The sequence below is a fragment of the Oryza glaberrima genome, chromosome 12 (genome assembly GCF_000147395.1).
Source record: "Oryza glaberrima chromosome 12, OglaRS2, whole genome shotgun sequence".
NCBI lineage: Eukaryota > Viridiplantae > Streptophyta > Magnoliopsida > Poales > Poaceae > Oryza > Oryza glaberrima.
In genome coordinates, this window is record NC_068337.1 from 3,961,482 (window position 1) to 3,977,337 (window position 15,856).

The 15,856-nt window shown below is 46.2% G+C and overlaps 1 protein-coding gene, 1 long non-coding RNA gene and 1 pseudogene across 2 annotated transcripts; 1 reads left to right on the plus strand and 2 right to left on the minus strand.

Annotated features, from left to right (window-relative positions):
• Positions 1–2,355: 2,355 nt before the first annotated feature.
• Positions 2,356–3,652, plus strand: LOC127757377 (uncharacterized). Its single transcript, XM_052282876.1, has 2 exons — positions 2,356–2,453; positions 2,614–3,652. Exons 1-2 carry the CDS (start codon positions 2,356–2,358, stop codon positions 3,650–3,652), a joined length of 1,137 nt encoding a protein of 378 aa, XP_052138836.1.
• A 4,180-nt stretch (positions 3,653–7,832) lies between these two features.
• LOC127756456 (uncharacterized) lies at positions 7,833–8,613 on the minus strand. The gene is made up of 3 exons (XR_008013217.1): positions 8,489–8,613; positions 8,346–8,415; positions 7,833–8,206 (listed from the first exon to the last, which is right to left on the minus strand). It is a non-coding gene; the product is annotated as an uncharacterized LOC127756456 (long non-coding RNA).
• Positions 8,614–8,812: 199 nt separating this feature from the next.
• On the minus strand, positions 8,813–12,610 carry LOC127758254 (uncharacterized; annotated as a pseudogene).
• Between the last annotated feature and the right edge of the window lie 3,246 nt (positions 12,611–15,856).

The window sequence follows — 15,856 nt, forward strand, 5'->3', positions numbered from 1 at the left end:
GAAGATGTTTGACTCCGATCTTCTTATCTGCTCGTACCTCACTTACAGTCTCCAAGTTTTACTTGATTGGTCATCTGCATGTAAAAATACTATATATGTAGTGGAAACTACGAGGGAAAGGTATTGAATTATGGGTAAATATATATTGCAAACCACAAATATAGTAAATATAGTGAAAACTTAGAAATTACTGTTGGATCTTAAAAATAGACGTCTGAGATTTGTCCATTTCACCAAAAGTAAAAAAAATTATTCTCAAAGTCAACCATGAGTAAAATCTTACTCAGGCGTTCATTTTTTAATCCAATGATAGTTTCCACTGCATATATGGTTACATATATTTTTTTCCTTGAATTTTCTTTGAATCGCAAGCTATAGCCACAAGCCACATCAAGGACCAACCAGGAGGATGCACTAAAGTTAGCCACTTACTACAAGTCGCCAGATTAGTTATATCGTGGTATGCTAAATTAGCTTGCTCCCCTCTTGTATCTAGTGTAACATATCCTAGAGCTCTAACCCATCGATAGCAGCATGTCAGATAAGGAACTTGGTGCTTGGAGGTTTCGCCGAGATTACCACAGGAGGTGGTTTCTTCAATGAAGATTGGCTTGGGAGGCCCAACCCAGCCGACGTTCATCTTCTTTCAAGTCGGAAGCATCACCTTTCTAGTCCTTGTTATTTCACCGCCTCTTTTAACTACTCGTCTACTAGCAGCCGAGGCCCGCAAATCAACAAATAAGGTATAGAAACAAGATCCAGAAGCAATGGTATCCCATCCAAAAAACCAACCTTCACTCTCCTACAGGATGCAAAGTTTTTAAAAAGGAGAAGTAGACGTTGCTCCAATCTACTCAACACATCTCCCCGTACAAATTTTGTCAAGACAAGTTCTACTAATCTGGCAGGATGCAAGGTTTTCGTCTAGAAGGTTGAAATGATGATTACATCCCTGCCAGCCAAATCTCCCGTGGACTTTCCTCAAAAGAAAAAAAATAACCTGCTATTGTACCTGCTTTGATGCAGCCCGCTGCAGCTATCGCCCCAAGCCACCGCAAGCACCACAGTCGACGTCGACACCTGCCGCAGCCACCGCGCTGCAGCCTAACGCTGCCCAATTGTTTTCAGTGGTAAATTTGAAATTCATAATTTTATAAATGGCTATTTCGAGTTAGGGGGTGAAAGTAATGGCATGCAATTCTCTTTATTTGAAAAGTTTATGAAAAAATTAAAATAAATTAGTCACACATAAAATACTATTCATATTTTATCATCTATTACTTCCGTTTCATGTTATAAGACTTTCTAACCTGATATAGATATATGAATGTGGACAATGCTAGAAAATCTTATAACCTAAAATTCTATATGAATGTGAGCAATGCTAGAAAGTCTTATAACCTGAACCGGAGGAAGTAATAACAATAAAAATACAAATTATAAAAAAAAGTTCAAATAAGATAAACGGTCAAAAATTGGATGTGAAAAGTGTAAAACAACGCTTATTTAGGAACAGAGAGAGTAGCAAATAAAAATATTGATATTGAGATAAAGGGCGGAGTAGTCGAGAATATCGTGTAAAAGAAAAAGAAATCAACTGTCTCGTTCTCCTTGTCGGAACCGGTTCCTCTGACGTAGAGTCTACGTCAGAGGGACGTCCATGCACAAGCAACGGTGATCTGGCATCAATGTCCCTCTGACGTAGAACATCGTCGTTCCTTCCGCATCCAACGATCGATAGCCTTCGCTTCAGTCCATCCTCAGCGCGCCCTGCTCGCTCTGTGCGGCCCACAGTTGCAAACTACTCTAAGGAGAAAAACAGCGTTGCGGCGGATCGGAGGCCGGAGGAAGCTGCCTCTCGTCAACCATGGCTGTCGGCCGCTCGTCGCCTCTTCCCACACGGCCGTAGGTGGAGCAGGTCTCTGAGGAAACACAGTCCGCCACCGCCCTCTTCCCCGTCCCTCACCCCCGCATCCTCCGTCCTCCCCCCGCGGATCTCTGCTGCCCCTTGCATGGTCTCAAGGAGGTTGAGTTTTTTCGTCGACGATGTCGTCTTCCACGTCTCTTGGTTTGAGCCAACGGCCACGGGCGTGTTCTTCTGCTAACCATGGTCTGATTTTGTGCTTCATCCCTAGAAGCTAAGCATGTCAACTGGACTTGGCATCTTCCTCGCGGGCAGTCGGCGCTCGCTGTTGGCATGTCAACGATCTCGTCACTGCCGACATCGTCCTCGTGGCGCGTCGCCGTCTCGAGACACGACACGCGCACCGTCTGTTCGCCTTGGGGTCGGCAGCGCTCACGCCGACGGGGACTGCTACTGTGTGCTGTCGAACGATGACGTGATGTCCCGGAAAGATGTCAACTGGTACCAAGACCAAGGAGGACATGCCGGCGAGACCTGCTCCACCTGCGCCAACGCAGCGACAAGCGGACGGCGTGCGGCCGGCGGCCATGCATGGCCGATGCCCTTTTTTCCCTTTCATCTTGGTCTTCAGCTAGGCTGAACCTTTGCACTTGTGGGCTGAGGAACAACGAATGGAGACTGGAATGGATACAACCGTTGGATGCACAAGCAACGGTGATCTGGCATCAATGTCCCTCGATCTGACGTAGAATTTTCTACGTCAGAGGATCCCGTTCCCACCTCCTCCTCTGCGTCGTCGTCCCCGTCAAGACCAGGTACTACAGCTACGACCACCCGGAGGAGTTCTTCGTCTACACCGCCGCCTCTGCCCTCACCCCTACGCTGACGCGCCTCCCTGCTTTCCCCGACGGCCGCCAGCGCTCGTCCGGGGACATCGGCATCTTGACCCATGGTGGTGGTGGCTTCACCGTTTCATCTTTGCAGATGTGGATGGTGGGGGAAGGAACAATCACCGTTAAGGAGCTAGAGGAAGGAACCGCAATCATCGAGGAGTTTGCCAAGCTCACCTTACTCCATTGTTCAGGCGGCGACAGGGATAACAACAGCAGCAGCAGCAGCTGGGTTGTCAAGAAGCTTGCTCTGCCTCCTTTTGACTCAGATTATGGGGGGCATTCTGGACTGATTAGCAAGTGGAGCAGCCAAATCGCCTTCTCCCACGGCGGCAAAGTCTATTGGGCTAGCTACAACATTGGCCTTATCTTCTGTGATGTCTTGGAATCTCTGCCCAAGCTCCAATTGATCAAGTTCCCTTTTCCTGAGAGCGAAATTCAGCTCTTGTTCCATGTTAAGACTGACAATTGTGGACCAACTGCGTCTTTCAGGACAGTCGGTGTCTCTGATGGGAAGATCAAGTTCGTAGATGTTGACAAGTGCCGCTCCCGGCCCTCTGCCATTGTTATCAGGGCGTGGACACTGCAAATGCCACAGATGGTATGGAAGTTGGATGATGTGCTCGATGTCAACGACCTGTGGGGGTCAGCATCCTTCAAGAAATACGGTTTGCATCAGTGGGTACCAGAGTATCCTGTGGTGAGCTTACTAGACCCACACATTGTGCACTTTGTGCTGCGCCAACCTATGTACCATGAGCAGGTCTGGATGATCACAGTTGACATGAGGGCCAAGTCAGTTGTGTCATGCAAGAACTATCCAAACGGTGAGAAGGGGTATGAATACAAGGGGCTGTTGTTCAACCCATATTACATCTCTAGTGAGCTCTCAAAGTAATTACAGTCAGGTAATGAATGATTTCAATGTATTATCACTCATTATTTTTTTGCATATTGTTGTGCATGTCGTTGGTCTTGGTCCTATGACTCTTGTATGGCTTTGATCTATGCTTTGATCTAATCACGTACTTGGTATACCATCTGGCTCAACCTGTGAGGTTGGGTCGTCTAGTTACATAATTTAGGGCTCTGGCCACTCAACCAAGCGCATTCAGCACTCTCCCAACTTACTTCCAATCCAATTTGGTCACTGCTAGTGATATCCTATCCCATTGTCGCTCTCAACAATTCCGTCATGACAATAGGTCTTCCATACCCCTGGATTTCAGGAACTCAACTATGGGAACATAAGTTAGTCATGAAAACAGCTGTGCCACATTCTAGAACAAGTCCATAAACGACCATGCAAGTGTTAATCGACCAAAGTCATTTTAAGCATCCTCTTTTGGTAAGACAGCACCTGCATTGAAATTTTGGTGCTAGCTTTAGTCCGGCTTGTAAATCAAACTGGTTGACAGCTTAATCATAACCTGTTAAATTCTAAATTTGGAAGAACATGTAAACCTTTTCTTCGGTGAGCCTCACAGAAAGTTATAGCAAAACACTGCTTCTATTCTTCCAAGTTTTTAATCAATGGTTGTCAAGTAAATTCTTAGCCTGCTAGAAGGCTCGCTTTTAGAATTACAATTGCTATCCTGAAATCTACATGTGGGTTGTCATAGCTCAAGATTACGGAGAATAGTTCATTTGAAGATTGTTGCCTTAGTACCTTGTCCCGTCTTATTGGCTATTGCTTTTGCTTAGATGGGGATATTCTGATACACGGTCAACACTCAACACTAATGGTTCGCCTGGACAAGTTATAGAACATCCTTCTCAATATTTGAAGCACTTTGTTTACATATTAGTTGAATTTGGAATTTACAATCATTTAGAGAAAAATTTAGAGTTACAGTTAGAAGTAATTTATTATAAGTACTTGGTTACATGTAGAGGGGAAAATGAAACACTGGATCCCATCTTCTGTCCTGCAACATATAAGCGGCTATGAACATTTGAATTTTAAAACCTGATTTTGATGTTTGTATCATCGATTTTTTTTTTCAAGCATTGGCTTTTAAATCGCTAAGAACACATATATAAAAATTTTACCCATAAATTATTTATAGTCTACACTATGAACTTCATGTTGGGGGAAAAAGTGATGCACTGTCTGATGCTTTATTGAAGTCTGCACTCTGAACTTCAGGTTAGGATGACAGCAAGTGTGGCAGTAAATAGGACTGAAGACATCGAATCCAATTTCATGTTTCCTGACTGTCCACTATCAAGATGATCATGTGGGCTTTGGTGCTGTGAGATTTTTAGATATGCCTTTGCTGCCACAGTTTGAACTGTATTATTGGATGGAGCATTCCAAGATTTGTTGTTTGTGCTTTCTATTTCGATTGTCTTCATAGAAGTTTAGGCCCTTCTAGTAAGGTTATTATATATTTTACTTTTACTGTTTTTAAGCAGTTGGCTTTAAGACACATGTCCCAGGGTGAAATCCTAACTTCAGTCCACACAATGGGAAAAAAGATACTAAAATCTAGCTTTGACCTATTGGTGCAAGAGTGGTTTATATGGCTTTAAAAGCCAATGAAAAAGAACTGTCTGTTTACACTTTGTTTTCTTTTCTTTTTTTACTTAGGAGGTGGCTGATAAGCCCAAAGAGAGGACATTTTCGCTGGGCCAAAGAGAGGACATTTGAAGAGGAAAATTGAGATATATAGTGAGTTTTTGGAGAAAAAATTAGATATGTACAAAAGTACAAGGCCATTACTGGATTACTTTAATCTGTCATCCTTAGGACATATGAACAATGTCTAACGCAATTCCTATCTTCATTTATGTCGCTAGGATGCAACCATAGAAACGAAAATGTCTATCTTCGTTTATGGCGCAATTTATATTTTCTAATATGTTTAGAACTCTAATTCCTTTTTCACTTCCTCTTACTTCTCACAATCGATCATGTTTGTTTAGAAAGTGTGTTGAAGACATTCTTCTCTAATTCCTTTTCTATTTTCTCTCATTTCTCATAATAGATTATATTTGTCTAGAACTCTAATTCCTTCTTTTTTTCCTCTTCTCAAAATCGATCATACTATTTGTTTAGAAAGTGTGTTGAAGATATTTTCTCTATCTCAATGCAGTGTCTTCCTTCTTAGGTTTTGTGTTTAAACTGCAAAAACGTTTCCGTGAGGACGTCCCACGTGCGCCATATCAGATGCATTAATCTTAGAAGATTGTTCTATTCCTTTCCTCCAAATTACAAAATCATATATGATTCAACCAAAAAATTTTTTGAATGACAGTGCGAAGTTCATATTGATAGAGCAGAAAAAAATTACAAGATTACAACCCTGGAAGGCCGTAACCAGGAAAAGAAAAAAAGTATACCATCACCCACACACCGACAGCGCCAAACACAAACTCAAGAGGAGGCTAGTACCGGACCGGCCGTCGCTAAGCGTGACCGACCACCGCTATGTCAACAAAGGAACTACAACAGGGAACGCCCAAAACCCAACCCTTACAACTGACACAAAACCCGCTCTATCCACATATAAGGGATTCAGGGTGAGAGAGAAGATGGAACCGCTCTCCCCCCTAGCCCCCCGACGCGGCCAGCTTGTATAAACTAGGACGTCGATACGAGAGGAAGAGACTCTAAAGTGAGCTCGCAATAGTTATTTGGGTGGCTTTGGCAAGGGTGCTGCCATGACGACGTCTCTAGGGAGAGAAACGACGAAGGCATCGCCGCCGTCGTCCGTCAAGTCACAAGAACCTTAACTGAGCTTTCACCCGGCAACCCCACTAGAGGGGGTGAGACGCCAGAGCGCCATCGTTGCCGGCCCGGCCAAAGCCGGGCTGGGTTTTCACCCGCCATCCACCGCCAGCTTATCCCCGATGACGCACCGATGCTCCACTGCCATCTAACCTCCGCCGGCGCGTGAGCAACACTGCACCGACGCCCCTCCCACCGGCCAGCCTCTGCCTGCCACCACCGTGCGCCGACCACTGCCTCCGCCGACCACACCACAAATGGCACCACCATTGCCGCTACTGGCCAAGCCTCGTGCCACGGCCAACCCCGCCGCCCCGCTGCCAGCGCCTCGTCGGCCTACGCAGCCTCCGGCCATGCCGCGCCTCCACGCCTCCTCGCGCCGCGGTCCCCACGCCAGTCACCGCCGCCTTCAGCCGCTGCTGTCGCCGGCCAACCAACCACCCACTGGCACCGCCGGCCATCTGCTCCCGTCGCCACGGGCTCCGCGCCGCCGTCACCGCGAGCATCGTGCCACCGCCGCCACGGCCACCGCCGCCGTGACCTCCGCGCCGTCGTCGCCACAGCAGGCCTCATCCTCGTCCGATCTAGCCACTAGGGGGCCAGATCCTCCTCCATGCGCCGGATCCGCCTCGCCGTCGCCATCCCTGCTGCCATCACCATCCTCGCCACCGTCGCCATCCCCTCCGCCAGCCGCCGGCCGTGCCAGCCCTCGCCCCTACCGCTGCTGTCGCCATCCCCGCCACCGTCGCCGTCCCCGTCCCCGCCGCCACCCGCTAGATCCAGCCGGAGCGGCGCGGACTTGGCGGTCACCGCCGCCGCCGCCCAGGGGGCTCCCCTAGCCGGAGCGGTGCGGATTTGGTGGTCACTGCCGCCGCCGCCGCCACCGCCTAGGGGGCTCCCCTGGCCGCCCAGGAAACGAGAAGCGAGGAGCCCCGCCGCCGCCGTCCTTGTGGCTGCTCAGGCGGCGGCGAGGCGGAGGAGGAAGATGGGGGAGAGGGGGTGGCCGGGTCGTCGCCTCCCGAGCCGCCCTTGGGGGAGGGCGACGCGAGAGCCATTTGTCTCAAATCCGCAACGGGCATTCAAAGTATGGTTCTCCCCGTCTATACTGCTCCTACCACATAGATAATTCAAATGCAAAAATGAGACCTGAGTCTGAATTCAAGTTTGGCATATAAAACATCCTGCCAAGTTGACCTATGGCATCCGCAGATGAGCATGTCACAACTCACAACATCGAACATGAGTCCAATTCATTATGGCCATTCAAGCATTCATCCTATGGAGATGAAGAAATGATCTACCCCTTCTTCCATTTTTCTATGCTTACAACAAATATACTTCTCCTGTGGTCCATTTGCCAAGATGAAACAATATGAAAGTTGAGTGATAAAAATCTTTCGTGCAGCTTTGTCAGAAAGCATGAACCAGGGTTTACAAAAAATGGTATTCTGTCTTGGGACTCCAGCTTACAGTATCAGATCGTCGCATCACCAAAAGATACCACCCTCATCTCGAACAGGCAATCATCAAAAGACAGACCTACGACTATCTCCAGAAACAAAACACAGCAAGGAAGCAGACTTAAGAGCTACAGAGAGGCGAAGCAAATGTCCTTCAAGTTTCTTCAGCAGCTTTCTTCACCCTGTTCCAACAATGTCATGCAATCATCTTTTGATTGGTCCACTTCTGAGGCCACTTCGCGGGAGTGAGAGGTTTTCACTGTTGCAGGAGGAACACTTGTAAGCAAAGATCAAAAATAGTGTCACTACAAATATGTTATAGAACATATTGTTTTCTTAGGAACATCTTTTATTTCGTGCACATGGAAAAAAAAGATTGTTGATGAACGATAACTTACATGTACACAGGTTAGTTGTTCTGTCCACAAATCAACCTAGAAAGAGTTATTTTCTTGTACATCTGCAAACCTGAAATGGAAATAGAATTAGATATTCTAGTTTATACACAGTTTCACAAAAATTATAAGGACCAGGTAAGCACCATCTGTTTAAATTCCCAATGTTGTTTTGTAGCAACGTCCAGACAATATCAGCTAGAAAATCTTTGAAGACTATCTCCAATAGATAGTCCATATCTTCAGTTGTAAACCTTCTTGGATCTGAGGTCTATAAAAGAAAATAAAAAAAAAGTGAGAATAAACATAACTACATGGAAGAATAACAGATGATGATAATTAAATGAGAAAAGAAACTCACATTGAAGTTCTCTATCCCATGAGTTAACCAATTTCGAATGAACTTGAAGCATTCACTTGACGACTTCTTGTAACTTCTGTTATAGGTAGGTGAGAAAGCAGCTTCCTGTTTAGCAAGTAGTGTCCAATCTCTATTCATCAAAATTTGATCAATGGCAGACTGAATATTTTTTGCATTGGGAGGTAATAATCCATCGATTTCACGTTTCATCTCCCACAATAAGGAGGAACGTGTTGAATATGTCATCAATGATGGATGAACTCTTAAGAACAATTGAAAAGTATTGCTCTTTGCTGAAGTAACATTAGCACTCTTCATCTTACTGCATAAATGACTGAGGTATAAAGGATGTCCCTTGTTGAGCTCCAACATATCCAGGAACAGTTTTGAAATTTTCTTATAGTCCTCACAGACGCTAGTTTCATCTAAATCTTTGACAGCATGTTGTGAAACTTCCATACAACCATCAACCATCCTAAATGTTTCTAAAGAAATTGATCCGTTCCAACTCTTATCCGCATCATGTGCCTTGTGTACGTGATGCAATATCCCATTACATATACGGATGGCTAAAGGTTGCATAACTAACTTAACCACCTGTCGCATTCCTTTTTGCCCAGGATATCTTACAAGCACTTCTCTTACAAGTCTGTTAGAGTATAGATTCTTCCCATGAGACATTGTAATCCAACACACGCTGTTGCTTGCAATAAATTCCCGCAGTGATTGATTTCTATAAAATGTTAATAAGTCACACATTAGAGGTTAATAACAATATTGCTTGTTACATGACAAAAAGATTAGAACAATTGCGAAAAAAAGGTTAGTCCTCAAAAATAAGAATAACTAAGAGGATAAACTAGAGTTGTTCCAAACAAAAAGGTAATACTGAGAGAAAGAAGTTACACACCCCTTGTCTGGACAACCTCCACGTAGTCGTACGTGCAACTCAAATGTTATCAGTGAAACTACAAGCCCAAGTTCTCGAAGAGTACTTTCGGGTTCAAGCTTACGGCCCAAATAAGTCAGATAAAAACTTTCCCGAGATAGTGAAATTCGCTTTTCGATCATCTGTGATAACTGTTTGATTTTATCATCTGGACTTGCATCAAGATAAAACCAGGAATTTGGATAAGAAACTCTGATTTTGGTTCTAAAATCCTGCAGACCCAAAAATACATCTGTAAGAAGATGTCATGCAAAATCCATGGTATTAAACTTAAACTTTGAGTAATTTCACAAAACTACAGTTATAATGCAAAATCTATGAAAGAATTACTCTTTCAAAAGTAGTTTCACAAAAAAAACCTTTTTAGTTGAAAACCATTTCATAACACAGTACTTTCAGCTGCATGCTCGTTAAAACTGTAATTATGTGAATTGGGTTGTATCTGAAACTATACTGATGTACAGGAAGTCAGGAACAAACCAGGAGCCTTTGGCTGTTGGCGCATACAGTTTCATGTTTTCGTCCGCATACAGTTTTTGTGCATCCATTGTATCTTTCTGTTATAGACATAACTCCAAATGGAGTATGGAGGGAATAAGTTATAATTCCAAATGGCACTTGTGCTTAGAACAGAACTGAGGGGTAATTAAGTGTGTTACCTTCATGCATATCACCACCTTGATGCATGTCACCAAGGGAACTGTTTCCTGTAGTGACCTGAACAGCATTATTCAGCTACAAAATAAGAGCAAAATAAATTAGAGGCACAAAAGAACAATTAGTTTACTAGATTGCCATTTGGTAATCAGAAAACACTAAATCTTACGAGAAACAGTAGTTTAAATACAACTTTCTTACCTTACGGAGATCTTTTACTTCCATGAAGTATAGCCCCTGCTTGAGTGACCTCTTAATCTTAGCATCAGTCAAACCCATTTCCTCTGGATTAGCAATCAATAGGCTCATAAGTCACAGTTTCCAATTCCTTACTCTGAATAAAGCATTTTCCTTTAACTGGAACACACAAAATGTAAAAGCTCACCATGGTTCGTGACATACACCCCTATATGAAATTTATTGGCTATCATCCTTAGGCAATACATCATCTCTAGTGTCTTTATCTGCAATTACATAGCCATGACTTTAAGCATGCAGATAAAATGGTAATTTCCAACTAACATACAGCTACCAGAAAAGAATTTAATTGCTAGAATACCTGACATCCATCAAACGCACAGCCATTACAGAGTTCTGTATTGAACAATGTTGTCACCGAATTGATTATCTATATGTAAGAACAAAATACCACATGAGAATAAATGAGGGAGAAAATATCCAGTGGAGGCCATCAGATATATATTTATATAAGTCAAAACATGTGAAAACCGGACCTATAACTTTTCTAAATTCATGACAAAAAAATCCTAAAGATAGGTCTAGTCATCAAATACATTACCAGAAAATTTCAAGTCAAAACTCAAACTTCATTTGGTAGGAACAAAATGAATTTGAGTTTTGACTTGAGATTTGGTGGTAATTTACTTCATGCCTATACCTATCTCTAGGATATTTTTTTTCATGATTTTAGAAAACTTCTAGATTTAATTTTCATGGGTTTACACTTATTTGATGGTTTTCACCTAATATTCCCCTAAATGAGATGTGTAACTTATCAATATAGATTTACTTTGTGAACCCATGCGTACCAGCATCTTAAATGGTTCCTTTTCCATCTTGGATTGAAGATCAGACAACAAGGCCTCCATGTCTTCATAGGTGTATGCACTCGCATATACCGTCTTAAGAAATGGATAAAGAATGTAAGAGGCAGAAATATGTTCGTGCATTAGTCCAGAAATGGAATGTAAGAATAAAAAGAATGGAGGGAATATACTACATTTTGGATAACAGGAGTGGCATCAACACCCAATCGCTCAGCAATTTTGACTAATTTTTCAGGGTCACTGGAAACTCTATTAAGGAAACAGTTTTAGAAGAATAGGGATGCAAATGAATTCACAAAATGAAACAGCGAGACGTATAACTCAGCATTTCAAAAGATACAACGTGCCCTCTGTGTCAATGTAGGCAATTTTGCCTGTAGCCTCATGCGTTCCGGTAGGAAGCTGTAGTTCATTAGGTAAAATAAGAAATATATCCTCACGCGTTCCAATAGAAAGCTGTGGTTTGGGAAACTAACCTGTGACGTTACACATATGGTGTGAGCCAACTCTGTCTTTTGTAACCTGCCAGAAAAACTATAAAACACATATTCTAAATACATCAATCAGCAATTATGGATACACATTCATGGGGAAAAAAGAGCAAATTTTATAATGGGCCACATATTCTAAATACAACAAAGGAAGCGGAACACACCTGCTGGCATGTCCATCTGTGAAATCGGACGCAACTCCTCCTCCAATTTTTTTTGAAAAATAATGTTAGTGCGTCATATATAATGGATCATGAAGTTAAAAAAATAAAGTAGTCCCCTCGAAAAAAGAAGTTAAAAACAAGTATAGATATCTTCATACCTAAAAGCTCATGAAGTGACGTGCTACTGGGTGAAATCCAGACCACACTATTCAGCTTCAAAACAAAACCAAAAAAATGAGTATACGGCCGGGTGGTAAATCAAACTAGTGCAATCAATCAAACCAATATCCTTACTTTCAACAGAATATCAGTTCTGTCTTTAAGCCGGTCTCTCACCATGTTTACTCCATCTGAAAAAAAAAAAATTTCAGGTTGAGCTTCTCTCTCTCTCTTTGAATCGAACATGTATACCAAATGCAAACAGGGGGGAAAGCAGAAGGCACGCGCGCATACACAACCACGAGCAGCCAAGAAATAGCCAAACGAGAGAGATCGAAGAGAAGGACATATACATTTTGAATCAGGGTCCGGGCACTCTACCCTCGCGCCCACCTCGTGCTCCACAGGCACCGGCGGCATCGGCGCGTCTCCGATCGTCTCGTCACCGATCGAACGCCTGCAATCGGATCGAAGGGGTTGGTTAGTTGCGGCGGAAACGCCAGTGGAGATGGAGCCATGGAGGGAGGAAGGGAGGGAGGGAGGAAGTGGAAGAGAGCACCTGCACCGCTGCACAACAGCACGAGCACGGCGAGGTCGAGAGATGAAACTCGAGCCGGACTTGGGGAAGAAAGCCGAAGAAACCGAGAAATATATTCGCGGACGCTCGGATATGTGTAGCTTCCCAGGTGGATGTAGCGCTTCTTGTATTCTGTACGGTCATCAGGACCTGGGTACATTTTTTTCGCACTAATTGCTACAGCGCCCAACAGAGGGACACCTGATACGTACCCCATATCCTTCGCGTCTTTCCCATGGGCTCGGAATTCGGCCCAGCGCTATGAATGGTAGCCCATTAGTTTTTGGCAAATCCTATCGAGATTGCTCGGAAAAAGTATACTTTGACTCCCTCAACTGTGACCCGAGTATGATTCATGACCTCCAACCACAAAACCGGGTATATCGACTCCTCCAACTATTAAAAGACCGTTGCAAACTATATCCCTGGGTGGTTTTGGAAACGGTTTAGGCTGACATAACGTCCACGTGGCGGTGTTGACCCAGTCTTCGTCCCGCGTGTCCTCAACGTGTCGCTTACGTGGCATTAGAGTAAAAAAAATTGTGGGACCAACATATCATTCACACACAAAAAAAATAGTGGAACCCACCGACATGGGGCCCACATTTCATCCTCGCCTCTCCCCCTCTCTCTCATTTTTGTCTCTCTTACATTCCATCAGCCGGCCGAAACACGAAGCACGAAGGGAGAGGTGACGATGGCCGGCGGAAGCACGAAGCACGAGCTCCTCCTCGAAGCCGCAGTCAGGGGAGGGAGGAGGAAGAAGGCGGCGGCGCGTGGACGGCCGACGAGCTACTTAGCTTATCTAAAACCATATCCGGAATAGTGAAAGCATATGCAAGCATGCTCAGCATGCATATGCATCGATCGAGCACGGCTAGCTCCCGTGGCCACGACGACCGCGTGGTTAAAGCCCAAATTAAAGCACGGCTAGCACCTCCCCCGGCAGGCGGACGGCCGGTGAGCTCCACCCCCATGCGCGGACGCCGGCGAGCTCCTCCCCGGCACGCGGACGGCCGTCGAGTTCCTCCCCAGGCGCACGGCCGGCCGGCAAGCTCTACCCCCGCGCGTGGACGCCGGCGAGCTTCTCCCCCGGCGCGCGGACAGCAGGCTAGCTCCACACCCGCGCGTGGACGCCGGCGAGCTCCTCCCCGGAGCGCGGACGGCAGGCGAGCTCCTCTCCCGCGCGCGGACGCCGGCGAGCTCCTCCCCACGCGCGGATGCCGGCGAGCTCGCGGGACGGCCAGCGGGCTCCTCCCCCGCGTGTGGACGGCCGGCGAGCTCCTCACCCGCGTGTGGACGGCCGGCGAGCTCCTCTCCTACGTGCGGACACCGGCGAGCTCCTCCCCCTGCGCACGGATGACCGGCGAGCTCGCGGGACGGCCGGCGGGCTCTTTCCCCGCGCGTGGACGGTCGGCGAGCTCCTCCCCAGTGCGCCGTCGCCGTCGCCGCCGCCCCGCGCTCTAGTGTTGGAAGGTGATGAGTGGAAAAGATGAGAGAGAGAGGAGAGGTGAGGATGACATATGGGGCCCACATGTCTGTGGGTCCCACTATTTTCTTTTTGTGTGAATGACATATCGGCCCCACAATTTTGTTTATTACTCTTGTGCCAGATAAGCGACACGGCGACGACACGCGGGACGAAGACCGGGTCAACACCACCACGTGGGCGTCACGTCAACCAAAACCGCTTCCAAAACTACATAGGGATATAGTTTGCATCGGTTTTGATAGTTGGAGGAGTCAATATACCCGGTTTTGTGGTTGGAGGTCATGAATCATACTCAGACCATAGTTGAGGGAGTCAAAGTATACTTTTTCTAGATTGCTCAGTCTCAAGCGCCCGATGGGGAAAAAGGAAAAAGTACATCAAAGGTCCCTCAACTTGACATCAAAGATACAAAATCATCCTCCAACCGCAAAACCAGGTACGGGACGTCCCTTAACTGTCAAAACCGGGTAAATTTCATCCCAAGGCAGTATTGGACCTGGTTTTGTCCGACGTGGCAAGTTGACCGTGGTCTTTGGCGTTGAGTTAGCATGGGTTAGTTAGGACCACGTGCCCACTGTGACTCCGCTCACTCGCTCAGTGCTCACTCCTAAATTTCATCCCAAGGCAGTATTGGACCTGGTTTTGTCCGACGTGGCAAGTTGACCGTGGTCTTTGGCGTTGAGTCAGCACGGGTTAGTTAGGACCCCGTGTCCACTGTGACTCCGCACACTCGCTCAGTGCTCACTCCTCTCTCTCCCGAAACCCTAGATTGACTGGGGCGATGCGGCTGGCGACAACGGTGTACGATTTGGAGGCGGGGGTGGCAGAGGGGGCTGGCGACTTGGTGACCGGCTTAGAGCTCAAAGTGGCCGCCGACAACCTTGAGCGGGGGTGGCAGAGGGCGCTGGCGACTTGTTGACCGGCTTAGAGCTCGGAGTGGCCGCCGACAACCTTGAGCTTGGCGTGAAGCTGGCATAGTTATTGGGACCGGACCGGACCGGCAGTCCGACCGGAAAAAACCGAAACCAGGGGCGCTGGTGGGGACTTGAGGAGAAGAGGCGCTGGTGGGATGGAGAGAAGAAAATATGCAATAAAATGTTGTGGGGTGGGATTCGAACCCTCAACCTCCTCCTTTCCTACGAGGAACCCCACCACTGAGCTATGTTGGGTGTGGTGACAATAGTGCATATCTCAGGCTATATGAACCGTGTTGAGCCGGCGGTTTAGCCGGTTGAACCAATCAAACCGTGAACCGAGGCTACGACCGGCTCAATGTCCGGTCCGGTTCTAATAACTATGGAAGCTAGGGGTGGTTTAGGCGTGGCAGGCCACCTTGAGGGAGTCGGCGCTCCGTGGGGCGGCCGGCGGGGGTATCGTCGGCAAGGATTCCCCCGCAATCGGAAGTCTGACCCGATTGGCAGGTATTCTCTTTCCTCTTTGTGGTTGCATGGTATCAATGGGATGCGGGTTGAACAATATTTAATCTTGTTAGATGGCTTTTGGATCTAGGATTTGGTGGAAGTTGGGAGTTATTTAGTCAGTGATGTACTTGATTAGGGATTTTTTATTCTATCTTTTGGGGAAAAGTTGGGATTTG

Excerpts from the sequence above, each read along its gene's own strand:
- LOC127757377 (XM_052282876.1), top strand. The coding sequence starts at position 2,356 with ATGTCAACTGGTACCAAGACCAAGGAGGACATGCCGGCGAGACCTGCT. Across the intron at positions 2,454-2,613 it reads GGCGTGCGGCCGGCGGCCAT|AATTTTCTACGTCAGAGGAT; the intron begins GCATGGCCGATG and ends GATCTGACGTAG.